Source organism: Notolabrus celidotus, chromosome 6 (assembly GCF_009762535.1).
Source record: "Notolabrus celidotus isolate fNotCel1 chromosome 6, fNotCel1.pri, whole genome shotgun sequence".
NCBI classification, from domain to species: domain Eukaryota; kingdom Metazoa; phylum Chordata; class Actinopteri; order Labriformes; family Labridae; genus Notolabrus; species Notolabrus celidotus.
In genome coordinates this window covers 28,164,728-28,187,141 of record NC_048277.1, presented here as the reverse complement: position 1 = coordinate 28,187,141, position 22,414 = coordinate 28,164,728, and the positions used below count along the sequence as shown (strand labels likewise).

Genomic DNA, 22,414 nt, shown 5'->3' with positions numbered 1-22,414 from the left:
TGGAGCTGCAGCACCTTCAGCTAAAGTACTGAGCCAGTTAGTAACAGCCAGTCTATGGTAACAGCAGCCAAACCTTGTAAGTACAAATACTAGGCTGTAAGGCGATGCACATTGCCCTGAGCTCATCAGCTGTTATGTGATGAGGATTTAGCCTCTGGGAGCGGCAGTCAAATCTACCAGACTTCTGATGTAGCCACTGGTATTTAGAGATGAGCCATAAAAAATTCTCCTCCTATATATTTCTGGTCATGTTTACTGACTGACTTGCAACTTGAGACACAAAACAGAGTTGGAGTGGAGAAACAGTGTCCATAGGCTGCATTTATATGCAGATTTATGTTGCAGACATAAATCCAGAGCTGGATTGTTGTCTGATTATAGCTGATGGTTCCACTTCTTTATCTCCCCACCTGAATATCCGACACACTAGTGGAAGATACTCATCAAACAAGGAAAATAAGAATGAAAACTTTGAGCAGCAACAGAAGATAATATAAGCCTTCATTTTTAATGACAGAAACTTAAAAGTCATCTAATGCCTATTAAATATAGAACTTCAATTTGAGACTTTGTTGTGATGACTGAAAACTATGATTTGATATGGTCATTAGTGAGCCTCAGATGAGTTTTCAGAGGGATTTATGTCTACCTTTGTATATGTTCTTTACTTTGTGCATTTTTTGTACAGCGTATATTTTACCAGAAGCCAGCATCTTTTGACTGCTTGTATTGGGACAAGTTGTTGTCAGTTAAACTCTGAGACACAAGAATAGAGGAGAAACTCTGGTTTCTTTTTCTCCAAGGCTCTGAAAACTTCTCAACATCTCAACTCACCGCCAGACAGACTTAAAAGATAACACCAGCGAATGAATGTGAGAACGGTTTTCTCTTGTAGAGAGTGCTAATGTAATGCATCCTGCCATGTAAGCTGCACTCATATCACTGCACTTACTCCGTCAGAAAACAGCGTGACTGTTGAAACGAGGGAAGAATGTGTTTTACGATTTATCTGGCATTTGACCCCTTATTTCCTGAAAAAGACTTTCTGTTCTTTTATTGCTTGTTAAACGCACAAACAAGTTCAGTGTGTGTCATGTCCGAGGAAATGCATTAATAAAGGTCCTCTTTGTTTCAGCACATAAAGACAGTTTGAGGATTTCACAGTACGACACACACACACATACATAAGCTGATGTATTGATGCCTTTTAAATGCTTTAATTTTTTCCCACCTTTATGCAAAAAGAAGGCTCTCTATTGGTCGAGTCTCACCCCTCCCTCCGCCTCCTTTCCCCCGGTTTCCCAGGCAACCATGTCAGGGTGGAGGAAAAGAGCAAATCATGTGAGGGTATAGCATCTTCCTCTCTCTTTCTCTCTCTCTCTCTCTCTCTCTCTCTCTCTCTCTCTCTTTCTCTCTCTCTCTCTCTCTCTCTCACTATCTCTCTCCTTCTCTCATTAACTCTCCTGTTGTGTGTGTGTATGTTTGTGTGTATAAAAGCCTCTCTCTCCATGCTTTCACTTCACTCCTGTGGCTCTCCATTGCATTTCAGGGAAGAGCGAGACTGAAGAGACAAGAGGGGAGGGGGGGACACGACCAGAGGAAACCCCTGTGTTACAGTGGGAGACATTTGTTTGACCTTCCCCCTTTTTGCCTCCCTCTCTTTTTCTCCCCATGGGTTTTGGGTCTTCCTCTTTCTCTCCTTCTCCTTCTTCCTCTTCTTCTTAAACATCTCCACTCTGCTTGGACGGTGGCTGCATCGATGCAAAATGGGTTGTGGCAATTCCTCAGCCACCAACACCTCTGGAGGGGGTAAGTGATTTTACAGAAACGTGTGTAAATCTGTGTGTATATATTTACATGCGTGTGTATGTGTGTGAGTGTGTATATATGTGTGTGTATGTGTGTGAGTGTGTATATGTGTGAGATGGGGGGCGCAAAAATGGGTAAGTGAGTGAGAGAGTTGCCACTGTATCTGCAGAGGGTGTTATGAATGTAAATGAAGTGTGGCACGATTACCCTTGCATTCGGTGTGTATCCCCAGATGTGTCAATGCATGTGTGAATTCCCAGTGTGTGTATGTGATGCTTTTGATGTCATCATTTCATTTATCAGTCAAAAGACATGTGTAAAAGAGTCCTGCCAGAACCATCAAATATCTGTAAAAAATGCTTTTTCCCCCTCCTAAATGTTCATCAGTTTGCGACACGGACTCTCCCACTCTACTTAGTGTGTGTTTGTGTGTTAGTGTGTGTGCCTTGGTTTCCTTCGTGTGCTCTATGAAGGGTCTCCCGTATTCTGGTAAGAGGACACCCCGGTAGTCTCCTCAGAAATAGGCTTCTTTGGCACATATAATGACCCTGGTACTGTAATTACAACATTAACGCCTCTGCTTGTGAAGTAGGTAGGTCACTTGTGGTTTTTTTTATTTGTATGTGTTCTTTCTTTTGTGTGTTTTGTGTCTCTGGTTTCCATGGATTTTGGGGGTGAAAAGCAAGCAGTCTCATTGGCATTTAACCGTTTTTTGTCTCCCCTCATGACTGATGCTGGTTGTGCAGCTTTGAAATGCTCCTTCAATGGCCAGGTTTCATTCATAAAGCCTTGAGGACCAATTTGGATGCAAAAAATATTGCACACTTGTTGTTTTGCTCATCCAGATCTCCTGTCTTATTGTGGCTGTCCTCAGATAACACCTCTCTGATGACTTAGGCTGCTACCTGTTTTAAATTATACAAAGCAAACCTCTGAGCACCAGTCAAATTAAGGTAATAATTAGATTAAAGTATCTGCAGGATTAGCTGAGCACACTGCCCATTAAAGCAGTATGGTGTGTGTGTTTGTGCTTGTGTAAATGTGTACGTGTTCACAGGTATCTAATCAGTGCTTTCCAGGCGTGTTATTAGAGCCACAGACAGCTACTGGGAAATGAAACTCAGGGTTGTGTTCTGCTTCAAATTTGATCTACTTTGAGGCCACACTGTCTGCAAACAACATCTTATGAGGTGTCTGAGTTTGTCTTTTGCTGTGGCTAGTTTGCCCATGAAGGACAGAACAGCAGCTGTGTTCATTTCTGCGCAGCAGGTCTTCTCTGTTTTCCTCCCCCTGTCTTAGAGGTCAATGTTCAGAACAATGTCAAGGACATGTGACATGCTGTCACTTTGACAAATGTGCAGTAGTGGCCAGACTTATTTGTCCATGCCAGCTGACACCACACCAGAGTTAAAAGGACACTGTTTTCAATACTATTATTAATGTAGGGGTAAGATGGATGCAGCTCTGCTCATATTGTAAATACATTCAACATGGTGATGGTTTGGTCATAATATCTATTCCCTGCCAATCTGACCTTTCTGAGCTGCATTCAAAAATGTAATTTTTGAATGCAGCTCAGAAATGCAGCTCTTTTGTTTCTGGTTTAGGTTTCCACACACATCACTGTATCTTGTATGAAAAGGTAGGCTTGTCTTCCTTACACAACAGAAGAATGGAGCATTGGTATATCTTTCTTTATAAGGCCATACTACAGGAGCTGCCATCTTATTTATGCTCCTAATTGACTCCTAAAGTTGTCAGTGGCTGTCATCTTCGGTCCCATGGACAATTTATTTTTATCATTCCTCAGACCCGCTCTGTCTTTGGTAAAAGGGCTTTAATGTCTTTGCTCCCTCTTCTCTGTTTGAGCTGCAGGGTCGCCTGAAACTGGATTGTTTAATTCGATTGGAGGATTTTAAAACTAGGATAAAGGATGATCTGATCAGTTTGTGCACATGTTTTAGAGCTTAACACTGCTCATTTATAAATCGATGTAATAGTTACTGGTCATATGCTGCTGTCTTGGCCAGGACTCCCTTGTAAAATAGACTTTGTATCTCAATGGGACTATTCCTGGTAAAATAAAGGTTAAATGAATACTTAAAAAAAAATTAACAGTTATATACTTACAAGTAGATGTAACTGAGTATATTAATGCAATGCCAAAGAGTATTACTTGGTGTATAAAGGTGAATGATGCATCTCAAGCTCCTTCAGTTGCACAAAAGTGATGCCAAAATCCCCCCTAATGAGTGCATGTATGTATCTTATGTATTTGGAGTGAGAGCCTGTCCAGTAAGGGTCTATCCTCAGTGAGATGTCAGAGTTTTGACATCTCGCCTCTTTCACTAATCCAAACATGCGTAACTTATTGATAAAAAATCCAAGATCCTCAAAGCTGGCACAGTTTACTTCATGAAAGCCTCTGTTGTTGGTTTGAAGCAGACATTCTCAGAAATGAAAAGTTCATTGACACTCATGTAAGTCTTTAACATTTATTCTCTGCTCTGCTAATGCAGGAGCGGCATTCATCAACAGAGCTGTCAATCATGGGGTTACCATTTCTGATGTTGAATAACTGAGTAAAACAAAATTTTTCTGAAAAAATTGTATTGGAGCATAAAGGAGTATAATAAGAGTTAAATAAAATAACATAAACTATGAGAAAAATTCATTTGACATGTTTTTTGATTGTAAGAATTGACCCATGTCCCATCTGTTAACATGGAGGGGGCAGGCATTGTGACTTATACTGGAGTGCTCTGTCCACTTTTACACATTAGAATCTAATCATGTATTTTTTTTAAATGCATATAGAGATACATGTGACCACAATATAGTTAGTTGTATCCCTTTCTGAAGTGTTCACATATACTGAGAATAAATGCTTTTTATGTAAAGGTTAGAGAAATGTGTTTCAGTATTGTGTTCCACACACAGACAACTGTATCCCTTAAGTTATTCAGGAAGCCTTGAGGTCATGTCATAGAAGAAGAATGTTCAATTTCAAGCTGTGGTGACAGCCTCAGTACACTCTATATCACATTGCTCATCCTTAGTCTTATTCACCAAGATGTGCACCCTTGGATATGAATGAGCTTTTGTCAGGCTACTGAATAGGCCTCTGTGTCATGTCAGTAGACTCAAACTGTTTCTGTGAAAGAAAGCCTGGCATCTCTGTTTCAAGTATGAAATTTACTGTATTTCTGTGTAATTTAGATTCTCCAGTTTTATAGTATTGCATGTAATTCTTGCAGCATTTATTCAAGCTCCATTTCTACATGGATACTACGCAGTATAGTATGAAAAAATGATTCAAGGACAGAATTGAGGCCTTTGTTCCCCCTGCTGTTATGGATACCATACTATAGGCTCAAGCAGGAACTTAGATTATCCCCGACTGTATGTGTTATGATTTCATTTGGCCTCAAATCATCCTCCAACAGACTGCCTGTGGCTCCGAAGAGTATGAGTTGTTGTTGGACATAAAAGAATCAAACAGCATTAGGATGAACTCCACAGGCGTTATTAGAGGCACTTTACACGTTGTGATTCACCTCAGTTTGCAGCATGTCCCTTGTTTGACCTCAGAGGGATAACAGAAAAAACGGCGATTGTTAAGAGAGCATGTGGAGCCTATACAGTGAAATCCACTATTGTGGGTGTACTGCAAATCTGGACTTCTTACCAGCTGCCAGTACCCTTTCCTGTCCTCTCCCTATGACTTTTTCTCTTGGTGATTCACAATGGCACCTTGAATACATTACCCATGGTGCACTGCATGATGCTTACATCCTTTCGCAGGTGTTACATGATGCTCACGTCTGTTTTTACAAGAGAGTCACATCCACAAACTTGCAAATCTCTATATAAACGAGGAAAATCTAAGTAATGAGAACAGTGTTGGTTGTATTTATATATAGTTTATATCGCCTGATGGAAAAATTGTATCAGTGTGGAGATGCAGAGGTTCTTCATTTTTATGATACAATGAAGTAGTTATTTCAATACATGTATGTTGTGAAAATCAGGATTATCTTCTTGTTTCTTTTATGTAATACCAATTGTTTACTAATACTGTCTGCAAAATACATAAACCAACAAGTGGATAAAGGAAATACCAACACTTATTTTCCACTTAAAGCACTAGACCACAGTATATAATCCTCTTATCTGGGTATTAAAATGTTCCCTCTCAGGGTGTTGAAAAGGAGGCTCCATCTGAGAGTAGAACATGGTATACAGGAACACTAATGCAGATTCTCTCATGAATGTGAAACAGTGGAACAGCTTTCTACCTTTGCGGTATCATTAGAAGGATCATGGCAGTTTGCTCAACCGGTCAACAAGTGTTTGTAGACTTGGGGATGGTTTAAGTCTTCATCTCCCGAGGTGTCCTTGGAGGTACTTCAAGAGTATTATGCACTTAGATGTTGCTATGAGTCATCAGTTCCTTGTGTAACAGAAGTAAGAGCTCTGTCACAGTCATTTCCAAGCTAGGGTCAGCCTCTAAAAGGGTCCCTTGTCAACAATTCTATTTACAGTTTGTATGGACAGGATCTCAAAGTCCAGACCCAAGGGGATGAGGGTGTTCAGTTTGTGAACCAGTATGGTATCTCTGCCTTTTTGCAGACGATGGGAATCTGTTGCTTCAGTACACCGTGACCTCCAGGGGGCACTTAGGCCAGTTAAAGGTGCATGTGAGGAAGCAGGAAGTAAAGTCGATACCTCCTAGACAATTGTATGGCAAAAAAACTAAACAAAGTGTGATAGCTCACACTGGTAGTGAGTAAGAGTCAATGCTTTAAGTAAAGGACTGAAAGTATCTTGGGGTCTTGCTCATAAAAAAAGGTAGAATAGATAGGAAAGATGCCAGCAGCAATGTATGCATTCTGTTCATGGGCTTTGGGTAGTCACAACGAGAAAGGAATTGCAGATACTAGCTGCTGAAATAAGTCTCCTCTGCAGGGTGGCTTGGCACAGCCTTGGAGCCTGGGTAATGGAAGGAGCCAACAGAGTTAGTATGAACATCTGATGAGGACACAGATCAGGGAGCATTTTTTGGAGTTGTCCAACTGGGGAGACCCCAGTATAGACCTTCAACACTCCAGAAGGTGTTAACTTATGTAATTTTGTCTGGAAACAACATGGGATCCCCCCTGAGGAGCTGAACTAATTGTTGGGTTGAGTGAAGTCTGGACTAACTCACTGTGTTACTGCCACCAAACTCTGATACTGCATAGGCAGAGAATGAATGGATGAATAGGAAAGTGGATAGAATTTTGTTTTCTTTGTGCATCCATAATGGTTTTTGAAATATTGTTTGTTGCCAGTAGAGACCAGATGGTCCTCAAACATTGGCTGATAGATTCTATGGTGGTAAGATGTGTAACAATAAACTGCACTAAAAAATGGTACACTTGAATCTTATTTCAAGTTCTTCTATTATTTTATAAACTGGCTCGAAAGTGGTCTTTTTTTTTAGTTAAACGGGAATTGGGGTCTTTGCTAAACTCTGACACAAGAGACTTTGGTGTACACTGTCAGGTTTGAAGCACTTCATTAAAGTTAGGAAAGTGGACAAAACTTGGGGTTAGGATATCATGCCAGTTAAATGTTAACAAAGGAAAAGATGTCTTGTACTTTAAGTCAGCGTTGATTCTTTTCATCATTCTCTGAACCAAGATTGTTTTTCCCTTGCCATAACCAAGCAAATGCTTATTCACTTAAAACATACTGTGGGTGTCATTTGGAAATATTTTTGGATTACATATTGAATGCATGTCAGGGAAATTTCTGCAGATGTGTGGTACTAAAATTTCAAATTTAGCATAAACATTCATGAAAAATAATATTATCGTCAGAATGTGTTCTACAGCATTCATAATAGTCATTTCAAAACCTATTATTAGCAGAAAACTTTAAGTATATGAACATAATTTCAATTAGATAGGCTTTTACATCCTGTACTTATGCCATAGAAGCTTTCATGTGTAGTATCTGCTCTAACAGGTAAATTAAAACACTTAATACAGAAGGTTATGTAATTTATGGTTAATTTACATCCAGCTATATATAAAAGCAATCTAATACAGACTCTGCTGCTGTGAAACCTGGCATATTTCCTGTCTTGATTTCCCTGATTACACAGAGGAGGCTAATGGAGTCTCTCTAAATTACTGCCACCAGGATCCAAACCTCCACTTTAGTCCCTCTGATCTGTTCAAAGAGTGCTACCACTGTCATCCTAAGTGTTGTTAAATAATTAATTTCTGCAACATGTCCTGACACAGAAGGCAGTTTGATATTAGATGAGTCAGATAATGGATGTTTTATATAGTAGTTGTTAAGCCTGTGGGTCTTTGTGTTTCACTCCCTGGCAATTGAATGATAACCTTTGTAATAACAGACGTAAATACAACTGTTTTCTTGCTATCTTCTTGTGTGTTTGAATGCCAGAATATTTTTAGTTAACTCGCAAAATTTGCATGTATAACTCCATTTGTGTATCAAATCACGTGTACGCAAGTACCCCAAGAGGAAGGCTAGCTTTGCTGATTGGGGCAGTGGTAAATTGCTCGTACAACAGATAGCTGGAATCAAGTGACAGAAAAAAGTTCCTACAACTTACCAGATAATCCGACCTTCTCATCCGATCATGCTGATTGGCCATCCTGGCGCAAATGATTCAGTTAACATCAGTTCAGTCAGACAACTCACGTTTGAATTGTTTATTGTAGCAGCAAATACATATTACATGTTTGGCACCCAGGCTCCGGCCTCATCACTCCCTGCAGATAAATTTACATTGAGACATTGAGGAGTGATGAGCTAAACATACTGGACACCCCCCAGAGCCTGCAGGTGGATGCTGGGGTGGCGGTGGGGATAAAAGAATATGCAGCAACAGGAATGCAGGGTAGTAGAGGCTTGACAGGCAGAGGGAGATATGGGAGATTTTCCTAGTTTAAATAGACCGCCAAATTGAGAGGCAGAGGTCGTGATTGTATGATGGTTATGAGAGTGGAACATGTGATGTGTATAGCAGTGCAGCTCGAGTTGTCTGCCTGAACTAGCACGCAGGCATCGCTCCATATTTGTCAGCTTGCTCTAATGAGCGATAGAAGCAACTGCCCGTTGTTTGATGCATCATGAATTCGCGCAATTCGCGCCGTGCAAATTGCGTCATTCGCGTCTGCTTTTAATTGCATCTTTACATTGACTTTACATATAATTCACTTGCAAGAATGATTTTAATTTTGCCTTGTGTGAACACAACACAAGCCAATATTGCAAGACCAAGGGTTGTGGCTAGACTTGCTTCAATACCATTCACACTGAAGGTTAATTACTATGTTTTTATTTGTTTTCAGGGCCAGCAGAAGCTGCAAAAGATGTGTAAGTACATCACTATTTTTCTTACTATTCAAAGTGTGAATGAAGTTCATTCACAAGCGAAATCCAAGTGTCATGCATTCCTGAACGTCCAGTATCTAATAACAAAAGAGCATTATATATCAACTTACAGTATGTGCAATGTTATATAACTATTATTTTAGAAGTATATGTTATAAAGTATTTTACAGCTAAGCACAATAAAATAATGTTGTATAGCTGGTAACTGCTCGTCTGAAAACTACCCTATGGCAGTCGACAGGCATTCAAAACTAAACTACAATGTAGAAGTAGATAATCTTGTTGCTGATGGTCTTGTTTAAATGTTTGGGTCATAAAGATTCATCACTATTCATTTCAGCCTGTTTCATAAACATCTAAAAGCTACTCAGAGGAGCTTTAAAATGTTATCTTTGTTTTCCAAGTTGTATTCATTAAAAATGTCATTTTTTAATCATCACAATATTTCAAAAAGACACAGAAAACCAATGAGAAAAAAAGAGAAAAAAAGAGAGAAAAGACAAAATACCAGCCTTCAAATTAAATAAAAGCAAGTGTCCATATAAGTCCAAATGATGATCCCATGAGTCCACACTTGAATTGAAGGTCAGAGATATAGTCTGTAAAACCAACACTGAGTAAGGTTGAGAGAGGCAATAGAGGCAGGATATGGATAAATCAAAACAGTACAAAAAAGTTCCATCCCGCATAATGCAGAGTAGACTCGTGTCATTTCTTTTTCACTTTGTAAGGTCCCCAGATCTTTAAAAACGGTCACTATAAATTTTAGCCTGTTTCATATTAACAGGACTTAGCATAGTCCTCAGAGCAGCTTTCAAATGTTATCTTTATCTGCAGATTTTGCAGCGACAGCAGAAATAAGTTGATCAGTTTTCATCACTTATACAAGAGGTTTCAGAAAGATTCTCATGGTGAAGTAATGTGATAAATATCCATGTGATTTTACATACAGAGAAGGAAGTGTTATAAAAAGATATGTATCGCGCTTCATTTCCCCTTCCTAAATATAATAAATCCCAAAATATTACATGGTGAAAAATGATAGATAAGTATAAAGCTCTTTTATTTTTGTAACTTAGATTCTGCATGAGTGTTTGTGTGTTGCTCAGATACTGTGTAATGGACGAATCAGAACATCTTTAGTGATTTATGATTTGATAAATGCTGTAAAATCTTATTTGCTGACAGGTTCTCTCTTCTCAATTTTAGAAAATCTGTTCTTAAATGAAGTAAATGACATTGATATTTGACTTTGAAACATTGTCCTCTCATGGTCTTCTTGTGTTAGAAACAATGTTTGGGTTAAAATGTGTCAACTGTTGAGCCAGTGTCAGAGGACAGGTTGTCCTTCACCATCAATGGCTAAGGTCTATCACAGCTATGGGAGGGACAGTATTTCCTGGAATAAGTGAGAGTGTGTTTGTTTGCGTGTGTGTGCATGTGTTTGTGTGTATGTGTGTGTGTCTGTACCGCACACATATGTCTGTTTGCCCGTTGATAAGGCAAGGCAAGGCAAGGCAAGGCAGCTTTATTTGTATAGCGCATTTCATACACGAGGGCAACTCAATGTGCTTTACATTAACACATTAAAAGCATTGGAGACATTCAGACAGGCATAAAAGAACATAATTAAAATGACAAATATGATAAAACAGAAAAGAAAAGGAAAATTAGAAATATATTAAAAATTACATTAAAATTTTAATTTAAAGTGGGTTAAAATAATCTAAGATAGGAAGGCAGAGGTAAATAAAAAAGTCTTAGTCTTTGATTTAAAAGAGGTGAGAGTTGGAGCAGACCTACAGCTTTCAGGGAGTGTGTTCCAGATATGTGGTGCATAATGACTAAACGCTGCTTCACCATGTTTAGTTCTGACTCTAGGAACTGAAAGCAGACCAGTACCTGATGACCTCAGAGGTCGAGGTGGTTCATAAAGTAGTAGCAGATCAGCAATGTATTTTGGGCCTAAACCATTCAGAGCTTTATAAACCATCAGCAGGATTTTAAAGTCTATTCTCTGACAGACAGGAAGCCAGTGTAGAGATCTAAGAACTGGAGTAATGTGGTCTACTTTTTTGGTCCTTGTTAGGACTCGAGCAGCAGCATTCTGTATGAGCTGCAGCCGTCTGATGGACTTTTTAGGGAGTCCTGTAAAGACCCCGTTACAGTAGTCTAGTCTGCTAAAGATAAATGCATGGACGAGTTTTTCTGCATCCTGCTGAGACATAAGTCCTTTAATCCTTGATATATTCTTAAGGTGATAGTAGGCTGACTTTGTAATTGTCTTAATGTGGCTGCTGAAATTAAGGTCTGAGTCTATGACTACACCAAGGTTTCTGGCTTGGTTTGAACATTTCATCATTGCAGATTGGAGCTGAGCAGTAACCTTTAACCTTTCTTCCTTGGCTCCAAAAACAATCATTTCAGTTTTTTCTTTGTTTAACTGAAGAAAGTTCTGGCTCGTCCAGTCATTGATTTGTTCAATGCATTTACTCAGTGTTTGTATGGGACTATAATCCCCTGGTGATATGGTGATGTAAATGTGTGTGTCATCTGCATAGCTATGGTATTTTATTTGGTTGTTTCTTATTATCTGACTTAAGGGGAGCATGTAGATGTTGAATAGTAGAGGCCCCAGAATGGATCCTTGAGGTACTCCACATACGATTTTCATCCGCTCAGATGTGTATTTACCTATAGACACAAAATAGTCCCGGTCATTTAAATAGGACTTAAGCCAATTTAGTACTGCACCAGAGATTCCCACCCAGTTTTCAAGTCTGTCCAGTAGTATCTTGTGGTCAACTGTGTCAAAAGCAGCACTGAGATCAAGTGATACTAAAACTGAGATTTTGCCATTGTCTGTGTTTAAATGAATATCATTGAGGACCTTGACTAGAGCGGTCTCTGTGCTGTGATGTGATCGGAATCCAGATTGGAAGACATCAAAACAGTCATTTATCATTAGATAATTGTTCAGTTGTTGAAAAACAGCTTTTTCAATAATTTTACTTAAAAAAGGGAGGTTTGATATCGGCCTATAGTTGTTCATTTCTGATGCATCTAAATTGTTCTTCTTCAGGAGGGGTTTAATTACTGCTGTTTTCATGGCCTGGGGGAAGACACCTGTAAGAAGAGACATGTTGACAATTTGAAGCAGATCTGAGGTCATGCAGTCTGAAACCTTTTTGAAAAATGGTGATGGTAGAATGTCAAGGCAGCAGGATGAGGATTTCAAATGCTGTATTATATCTTGTAGGTTTTTGTAATTTATTGGATTAAATTGTGTCATAGTGATTGAGTTGTTTTTTGGTGGACACACAGATAACACATTCCCAGTACCTCGTACAGTAGTGCTGACTGCTTGTCTGATTTTCTGAATTTTGGCAGTGAAGAAGAATGCAAATTCATTGCAGGCCTTGGTAGATAAATGTTCAGAGGCCACTGGCACAGGGGGGTTTGTTAGCCTGTCGACTGTAGCAAACAGGGCGCGTGCATTATCTTTGTTTTTGGAGATAATGTCTGAGAAGAAGGTCTGCCTTGACTTTTTCAGTTCTAGATTAAACATGTGAAGTCTTTCTTTATAAATGTCATAATGAACCTGAAGCTTTGTTTTACGCCACCTGCGCTCAGCTTTTCGACATTCCTTTTTTTCATGTTTGACCTGCATGGTATTCCTCCAAGGCGATTTTTTCTTATTGGAGACCACTTTTACTTTAGTTGGTGCAATGGAATCAATAATGTTTGTAATTTTTAAAGTGAAATCTTCTACAAGTTCATTTGCAGAGAACCTAGAGAGGGGGGTTATGGAAGAGAAAGCCTGAATAAATATATCACTGGTACTTTCAGTAATGTAACGTTTTGAGATAACCTCAGTTTGAACATTAGTGTTCACAGATAAATCACTTTCAAAGAAAACACAGCAGTGATCAGAGAGAGCAACATCAGATACCAGAACCTTGGAAATGTTTAGACCCTTGGAGATAACCAAGTCTAGGATGTGGCCCCTGTTGTGTGTGGGCTGCGTCACATGCTGAGTGAGTCCAAAGTTGTCAAGGACATAACACAGTTCTTCAGTCACTCTGTCCTCAGGTTTGTCAACATGGATGTTAAAATCACCAACAATTAAAACAGAATCAAAGTCAGTGCAGATAAGAGACAGTAGTTCAACAAGGTTATCAAAGAAATCAGTACAGTATTTAGGTGGTCTGTAAATATTAAGAAATATAGACCGAGAGGATGTATTTAACTGAAGAGCCACATATTCAAAAGAAGTGAAATTTCCATAAAACACCTGCTTGCATTTGAATAACTCATTAAAAATTATACTAACACCTCCTCCTTTTTTATGCGTTCTAGTCTCACTCACGAAAGAGAAGTTTGGAGGGCATGATTCAATGTGTACAGCTGCACTGTTATCTTGGTCTAACCAAGTCTCTGTTAAAAACATAAAATTAAGATTGTGTTTAATAATAAAATCATTTATTAAAAAAGATTTGCCTCCCAGAGACCTGATATTTAATAAAGCTAAGTTTAGTGAGTTAAAACCAGTTGTGTTATTTTTTACAGCTGTTTGTGGCTGACGAGGAAGTGGAGCTAAATTTAATAAGTTGGCAGATTTAGTCGAGTATCTTCTGTTTCTTAGCAGATTTACCCTTTTTCTATTTCCTGCCAACAGAGGAATTGAGGAGGCTACCTGAATTCCACAGGGCCCCGGCTTTTCCTGGTTGAAAATATTAATGATATCAGCTTTGAAGCCTGGACCCGGCCCAGGGTCTGAGCCACCAGCACAGGACCCGCGAGAGCTGACAGCAGCACACTACTGACTCACTGCAGCTAATCACAGCTTCCTAGGACTGTACTACACAGCAAAACACACACACACAAACTCACTCACACAAACACACACACACACACACACACACACACACACACACACACACACACACACACACACACACACACACACACACACACACACACACACACACACAAACAGATTACTAGTAGTGAAACACAAAATTAAGGCAGTAACTCAATAACACACACCCTAAAAGAGAAACTGTGAATTAGATGAGGCAGCTTGTGGTCACCCCCCCCCAAAAGCAAACAAACAACAACATGAAACAAGGTGAGATCATTGGAAACTATTCGTTCAGTCGCTTGGTTCCAGACCTGAAACATAAACAGGCAGGTCAGTCTGATGATTAGTTGCTCATAACTCCAGAAACAGATTTAGCAACGTTCCCTGTGGAGCTAATGCTGCAGATCTCAAATGTTGTGCAGCTACCTGATTGCTCTTCTCCAGGCAGTGTTTCCTGCGTCTCATCAGTTTTCTTGTTTGAGAGTTATTTTTTAATGTTCTCTGTGCTCCTAAGAGTTGACCTGACCTGTGCTTCTTCTCTCAATCAGGACAGAAGATCCCTTGGGAGACGATGAGAAAAGAAGGTATTTTGTTCCTTTCTTCTGGTTCTGTCCTAATTAAATATTTTTCAAAAAAAAAAAAAAAAAGATAGAGGTAATTTATACAAGTCATTATTTACCATATTTCTAAATATTCATATTCAGTACATTTTGAAGAGTTAATTTGCAAAAACAGACTCCATTTTTATAAATGTTCAAAAAACATATTTCTTTTTGATATAGATTCCTAATAAAGTTACATTTTCGAGATACCTCCGATTAGTAAAGTCATTTTGACTTAGTCAAAGCCACCCAACCTCAGTTGATTGACAATACCAAAAGATAGTAATAGAAAACAGTTTTTTGAAACATTATTTAAAAAATTTAAAAGTGAGTTAACTGTTTTTGCAAATGAACTCTTCTATTTTTATTTTTATTTTTACTTTATTTTTTATTTTTCTCTATTTGTGCTCTATTATTCTTGTTCTACTTTTGCTACTATGTCTGTGTTGCTGCAATAACCAATTTTCCCCAAGAGGATCAATAAAGTATAATCTTTTCTTATCTTATCTTATCTATAGAATAACGCCTCAAGTTAACCAGGTGGAGGTCATTTGGATTTAAAAAACCCTCGGACAAACCTTCAGCCACCCACAGAGATGACATTAAAAGCAATTTAACCCTCTTGTTATATTCGTTTCTCTGGAACAGCAATAAAGTTCCTGGGTCAATTAAATCCGGGGCATATTCATTTATCCAAAAGTGTCAGAACCCCCAAAAATTGTAATCTATTTTGTAACTCCATTACTAACCATTTAAATCAAGATTTAGTCCATTGGTGTTCTTTAATTCTCACAGATCATGGTTCAATGAGGATAACTCACTCGTTTTTCATTCAAATTAATGTTAAAACTTTTTTTAATGTACATTGGGAAGCCCTAAATATGAATACAGTAGTTTTACATGACATAGATTTATTTTTATTTTTATTTTACATTTTGAATTTTTTTTTTTTTATGAAGTGATGTTGATAAATTAACACGACACATCTTCTGTCACATGCTGCCCAGATTTTTATGCTGCACTTAACTGGTTTGGAAGGCATCTATTGCCTACAATAGATATTAAAAAGGGTCAATTTGACCCGCAACATAACAGGAGGGTTAACTTTCCAAATACTTAACCTATTTCAAACCAACTGATTAAAAAAAAGGTTGAACAATGTGAAAATAAAGATGCAAAACTCTTTGATAAAAAATCAGGCTGCACCTTTTCATCAATAAAATCCATAAAAACTCATCACAAAGGACCTGACCACATTCAATGATAACATGTAAAAAGTAGCACAATGTGTATTTGCTAGGAGGTGGAACTTCCCTCGTAATGTCATATAATCACATCATTGTTCTCCTCCCCTCTCAGGAACTATGGTGGCGTGTATGTAGGTCTACCTGCAGACCTAACCACTGTGGCTGCCAGTCAGTCCAAGTCCACACATAAAGGTAAACAACTATAAATAGCCACAGTAGACGTCCCATATTCTAGAACAATGTTGGAGTGAAACAGCTGAGGGCGGAGAAGAAATAATCCCTGGTGGCTGAGCCATCGCTCCATGAAACCTCATGTCTGCCTGTAGCACTTTAGGTTTTACTTGACCTTTATTTTGACTGAGTCTCAATGAGAAACCTCCACTGTGCTCAAACTGTTTTCACAGAGTTGTGGAAAGATTTGTGGTTCACAGCCTTTTATGTGAATGTAGAAGGGAAAGATGTTAAAGAGGTTGGTTGTTTTTAACTCCCTTGGGCCAAAATATTACTGTGTGGTTATTCTTCCCTCAAGTGTTGCATTTTTATGGAGCTAAGGAAACTGTTACTATGACCATGACATTGTGAGCAGAAATATGATCTGTATTCAAGGGCCTTCTCAAATTCTGGTCATTTTTCCTTTTGTAAGCCCTTTAAGTCTGTGGACATCCTTCTTCTTTCACTTAAAGAATCAAGCTTAAAGATTGAAACATGTCCCCTTTGTTGTGTTACTTTTCAAAGTTGAAGAAGTTATAAGTAGGAATGTAACATCTGCTTAATAAAGTCAGTCAAGTAGATAAGATTATGAGTCCCTGCTGTAGCCTGCCTGCTGCTGTGGACGTTCCAGACTCCAGCTGCTATACAGACATGCCAGCGGCTACAACTACTACTCGTCTCACCACTATCATCTCTTTCTCTCTCTTTTAATCTTCTGTATCCCTCTTTCCAACCCAACTCGGTCAAGGCAGATGGCTGTCTAACATGAGTCTGGTTCTGCTCGAGGTTTTTGCCTGTTAAAAGGAAGTTTTTCCTTGCCGCTGTAGCTTGCCAAATTCTGCAAAGTGCTCTGCTTATGGAGGATTAATATGAGATAAGACTGAGTCTTACCCTGTCTTGATGTTGGGTCTTTGTTAATAATTTAACATAGAGTTTTTTCTAGACTGGCTATGTTTATAAAAGTGTCTTGAGATAACGTTTGTTGTGATTTGGCGCTTTATTAATAAAGATTGATTGATTGGTGGAGACAGAAAAGGTAAATAAATACAGTGTATATATAAACAAATGCAGCTTATATGTAAGTGTGTGTGTGAAAGTGCCACCCTTGCATAAGTTGGTTCCAAAGTTGAGCCGTGAAAGTCTGGACACGCCCCTGCCTGTATTAACCCTTGTGTTTTCCTCCTTTGGACAATGCAATTTTTATCCTCACCGGGTCCCGGTGTGGTTATGTCTGTTTAAAAACCTATAGTATTAAGTTTCACCAGATTCTGTATTTTATCTTTTTCACCAACTTTCAACTCATTCATACAACTTTTAATCCTTTAGTGCATTATTTATGGTCAACATGGCTTCTTTACATGAAGCTATGACTTGATTTTGGGTTTTAAAAAACCTAATTTTTGAATTATTTTGACAGCAGTTATGATTACCTAAGAAGTTCTTCATGAATTTTCACAGGCTCCTTCTTCAATCAATCAATCAGACTTTATTTATAACTTTTCATACAATGACATTGTAACACAAAGTGCTGTACAAGAAAAACAACTTAAAATAGAATAAATTAAGAAAAAGATCCCACCCCCAGCCCGACCCCAAACCCACCCTACAATCCCAAGGTTAAGAACACAATATGCAACAATAGTAATAAAAACAATAAAAATAAAATAAATAAATAAAAAATCTAAATAATTTGCTGAACAAACTGAGGAAACGCTCTGATGATATCTTAATGAGGAAACACTGGAGGTAAAATAAGATGTTAAAACTCAAAACAGGAAATTAAAATCACCAAAGTAAACCAAAGTAAAGTTCTTGTGAGTGTTTGGTCAGAATATTGTTTTGAAACTACTTATTATTTTTTAACTGCAGCAAGTAATAACACTAGTTGTCCTCCAAAATTGACCCAGCCAATTTCAATAATTATACAGCCTAAAGTATAATTTATCACCAAATTTTGTTTTCAACCTCTTGAGTCAATTTCATTCCAAGTCATTTTTATTTATTAGTTTATTTGACAGGGGCCATGCAAAACAAAAACTCAAGAGTTAGCTATAAGCTAATTTTCATCTGTGGTTCCTGGGCAGGAAGATGTAAACAAATGTACAATACAAATGATAAAAAAACATACTGGTATTTAAAACAATACATAGGCCACTCAACACTGTCCATCACTAAAATAACGACACATTTAAAATTACATTTCATTGTCTCTAGTTTGATGCATTCAGATGATCACATAATTGTTTTTCCTGGAGCCATAATTTCAGTTTACTTTTAAAAACACTGAGGCTTGTACAGTCTCTAATGTGGGTAGGAATTGAGTTCCATTTTCCTGCTGCTCTGACTGAAAATGCAGACTGTCCAAATGCAGTCTTCCTACATTTAGCTGAACAGTCTCCTCTTGCTGATGCCCTGGTCTCCCTAAGATTGTTCCTGCAGAGTAACGCACATTGCCTAAGGTTTTACAATTATTTTTTACAATGTATATTCCATAATGCCCATTTACATGAAATCATACATTGTTTTTGTGTCTGCTTTATCTGAAATTTTGAATTGTTGTTGTTATAATTATGATCAGATGAATATTTGGTGATTAATGATCACTGACAGGTCAAGACAAAATTTTTAAACAGTTTTAAGAAATATGAAAATGCTAGCTTCCTGTTGTATGTTACAGTCCTAAAGGCTTTGCTCTTGTCATGCTTCTCCCTGTGCTAATCAAAGTGTCAAGGTGTTCTCTTCCACTCGGGTAGAGTGGGTGGATATTTTTGAGACAAATACACAAGTTTTAAACAAAAATCCTTGAAAAAACCTGCAATGACTTTTGGTTTACCTCCATTTTCAGATTAGCAGCTACTGACCGGAATGCAACACAGGTACTGTAGGTTGCTTGTTCAGCTATTATCATGATGACTTCTGAGTTTCTTCTCTTAACATAAAAGCTAAACAGGCCATTCTTTTTCTCCACAGGATCCTGCAGTTTTATTCACCCAGAGACACTCACATTACTGACTACAGCCTCAGGCTGTAACACTCTTTGAGCTAGGATGATGTGGACGGCTTGCCTTGGCTCTGAGGACACTCCTTCATGGAGTCGTGGGTGGCACGATGGCGCAGGGATGCGGCGCAGAGGTCTCGAGACAGCATCCATCATCACTCTTAACTTTGCAAAAAAACTAAGATGGGCATCAGAGCGGACAAGCAGCTACCCGGGGACTGGCAGCCGTGGGTTTTGTGACAGCCATCTTGGCTTCTCAGTCACAGCGCTGGAACGTATCAGGAGGAGACACTTCTGCACATTCCCAGCAGCCCCCTGCAATAATAATCACTGCTCAGTTGTGTCTCTGAGACGTCATCAATGATTCATTGTGTGGCTGAGACAGAAAGTTAGAGAGGCAGAGAGAAATCCACAGAAAGCAGCGTTTATGTTTTTTCTACTGTTGTTCCTAAATGTCCTCAAATATCCCAATGTGTCTCCCAGCTTGTACCTGGTGTCGCCCCTTAGCTTGTGCCCCGGAGTTGTTATGTAATGTCATCATATGACTCATGATACTTAGATGATCTCTCTTTCTCTCTCTCTCTCTCTCTCTCTCTCTCTCTCTCTCTCTGCAGCCTGTGTTTTTTTCTCTGGAGGAGCTCTGTTTCTAAGTCTTCTGGGTAAATCACACAGCTCATCTAATCTTTCTCAGAAGGAGTTTGTTTGTATCCCTCAACACTTATGTGAGATTCAGTGAAATAGAAAAATATATATATATATTCAGTTGCCAAAAAGGTGAACATAGGAAACATTCTAAGAATAATAGAGGAGGTGGTTTCTGTTTGTTGTTATGGTTGATTGTAATTACAGATTGTTATAGTCTGTTTTATACATTATGTATCAAACTTTATTGTGAATGTTGCTCTTTTCCATGTAATACATCACAGATAAAGCCAGGGCTATTTTGTATTACTTTATTGTCAACAAATCCCATGAAAGACTAAGACCGACCGTGTTTTAGTGTGACACCAAACCCTAATCAGGTCCTAAATGTTTTGATGTTATCGAAGCTTTCAGCCATATCATGTGAGCGCCTCTGGCTGATAGAGTTGATGGGATAAAATGATATAATGTGGGTACATAAGAGGATGCAGTTTTGTTGTGATCACTGATTTCTATTTGATTCAAATTCTACTTAAAGTCAGGGCAGTACCCTAAAGCTTGACTGTTTTATTTTGATCTTTTTAACCTTAATTTAGTAGTTATGTCTCAAAAAGAGCAACAGAGGACATTCCTTTTTTTTTCTGTTCGGTCCCAAGTCTGTTTGTTCCTACGGAAAATGCTAACTCTTCTGGGAAAAAAGTCATGGCTATACCTTCATTATAATTTCCTCAAGTAAGTTTTCATCAAATGTTCCTTACACAGGAGTGAACAACATTTCTTTGGACTGTTTACAGCTGTGGATTCAGACACATTTAGTGCTCCACTGTGTATTTACCAGTGTTGTAGTTGAGTTTCTGGATCTCCAGTCTGAGTTAAGTCTCAAGTCCCCAGGGTTCACGTTGAACGCACCAGAGAAGAATCTGAGTCCTTGGAGGATTTATAAAGAGGACTATTGTTTCACTCCACGCTATGACCAATATGAACATCAATTTACTGTTGGGACCAGTTCATGTATCTTAATTATTTACTTGTTTATCTGACAGGGACTAATGCATGAAACATTGCCATGCATACAGGTGTCTAGCCATGGCTTATTTGCAACCCCTGTCACTGGTTAGGCTTCCAAAATTAAAAGAGAAATAAAAGAGTATTGATTTTAAGATAATGCAACCATTAAAATAAATACAATGGGATTAGTGTATGCAATACAAAACTAAAAAAAATAACAAAAGTCTATGTCTTGTAAAACTTTTGTATTTATATTTAGGGCTTTCCAATGTACATTAAAAAAAGTGTTAACATTAATTTTTAAAAGTTATCCTCATTGAACCATGATCTGTGAGAATTAAAGGACACCAATGGACTGAATCTTGATTTAAATGGTCAGTAATGGAGTTAGTAATGAGATATAAAAATGTGTATTGGGATTTTTTGGGGCTCTGACACTTTTGGATAATTGAATATGCCCCGGGTCAAATTGACCCAGGAACATTATGGCTGTTCCAGAGAAATGAACATAACAGGAGGGTTAATGGGATGACACTGACATCAGTGATTCTGCTGTGGTTGGATCACTGCAGGTGTCAACTAAGTACTACAACACTGCTACTTACAGCATCATAGAGTCATATTCAGGTCCACTGAATATTAACTCTTGACTGAGCTTTTCTCGCCTTACTTTTGACACCAGGTTCTTCCTTTTGTTAACTTCATAGATGTAACGTGGCTTTGTGAAGTGCCATTGTTACAAATTGTGGTCTAGCCAATAAAACAAACTGCAGTTGCTCATGTACCCTGGCTATTTTAACGTGCTGTTTTGTGCATCTGAGCTTTATGGAGAGGGTTATTCTGTCTGACCAGTCAATGGAGTGTTTAACCACAGCTTTTTGTCTTGGCTCACCTAGCTTGAAACCATGACAGGAGCAAGTTCAACCATGGTTGTAAAAAGGAGGCAAATGTGGATCATATTTAATCCATCGTGTCCTTGAAAGGTCATGTCACCTTGTACAGCAGTGTGGCTCATTGCTGTGCTTTTATCCAAGGTCTATAGTGCAGAAGAATAAGCTATATCATACTCACTTTAAATCAGCTATAGTTGGAACACTTTGGTGTTTTTTTTTTATGGGATTTGTTGACAATGAGAAAATATAGACATCACCATCCTTATCTTCTCGTAAAAAAAATCTCTTCATTGAACTCCTGAAAGAAAAAGAAGAAAAAAAAAAAGTGTTCATTAGGGTCAAGGGTCATTTGTCAGCCAGGCCCTTGACAGTCCTCTTTTCTGATGAATGTACAGCATCTTCCACTCACCAGGATCCTGGAGGAGGATGGAAATAGGCCAACTTCAGACACTTGAGATTCAAGAGATGTTCTTTCCGTTCAACACAAAACACTTTCTATGCCTGTGTGTGAGAGTGTGAGAGTATTGAATAACCAATTGCTCTAAAAAAGGACTTCTTTCACCATGCCTGAAATCAACGCACTGCTCACTGTCTGTTTTCTTTAAGTGCTGCCATTACCTGTCACGTCATCATCATGGGAGTCCATGTGGCGTTTTTTAATTGAAAGCCATTTGCCGGCTCACATTGTCGCTGCATTTATACAGCTCACCTGTCGCAGATGCAGA

At 38.5% G+C, this 22,414-nt stretch overlaps 1 protein-coding gene across 2 annotated transcripts; it reads left to right on the top strand.

Moving 5' to 3' along the window:
* The first annotated feature begins 1,325 nt into the window (after positions 1-1,325).
* Positions 1,326-21,580, top strand: LOC117813811 (overexpressed in colon carcinoma 1 protein homolog). 2 transcript variants are annotated; one of them, XR_004631461.1, is made up of 6 exons: positions 1,326-1,809; positions 9,183-9,207; positions 14,643-14,673; positions 16,051-16,130; positions 18,994-19,024; positions 19,119-21,580. XR_004631461.1 is itself a non-coding variant. In XM_034684845.1 (6 exons), exons 1-5 carry the CDS (start codon positions 1,767-1,769, stop codon positions 18,996-18,998), a joined length of 189 nt encoding a protein of 62 aa, XP_034540736.1. In that variant the 5' UTR covers positions 1,478-1,766; the 3' UTR covers positions 18,999-19,024; positions 19,119-21,580. The 2 variants fall into 2 exon arrangements, 1 of the variants encoding a protein (XP_034540736.1); XM_034684845.1 differs by having other exon boundaries at positions 1,478-1,809; positions 14,638-14,673.
* The last annotated feature ends 834 nt before the right edge of the window (positions 21,581-22,414 follow it).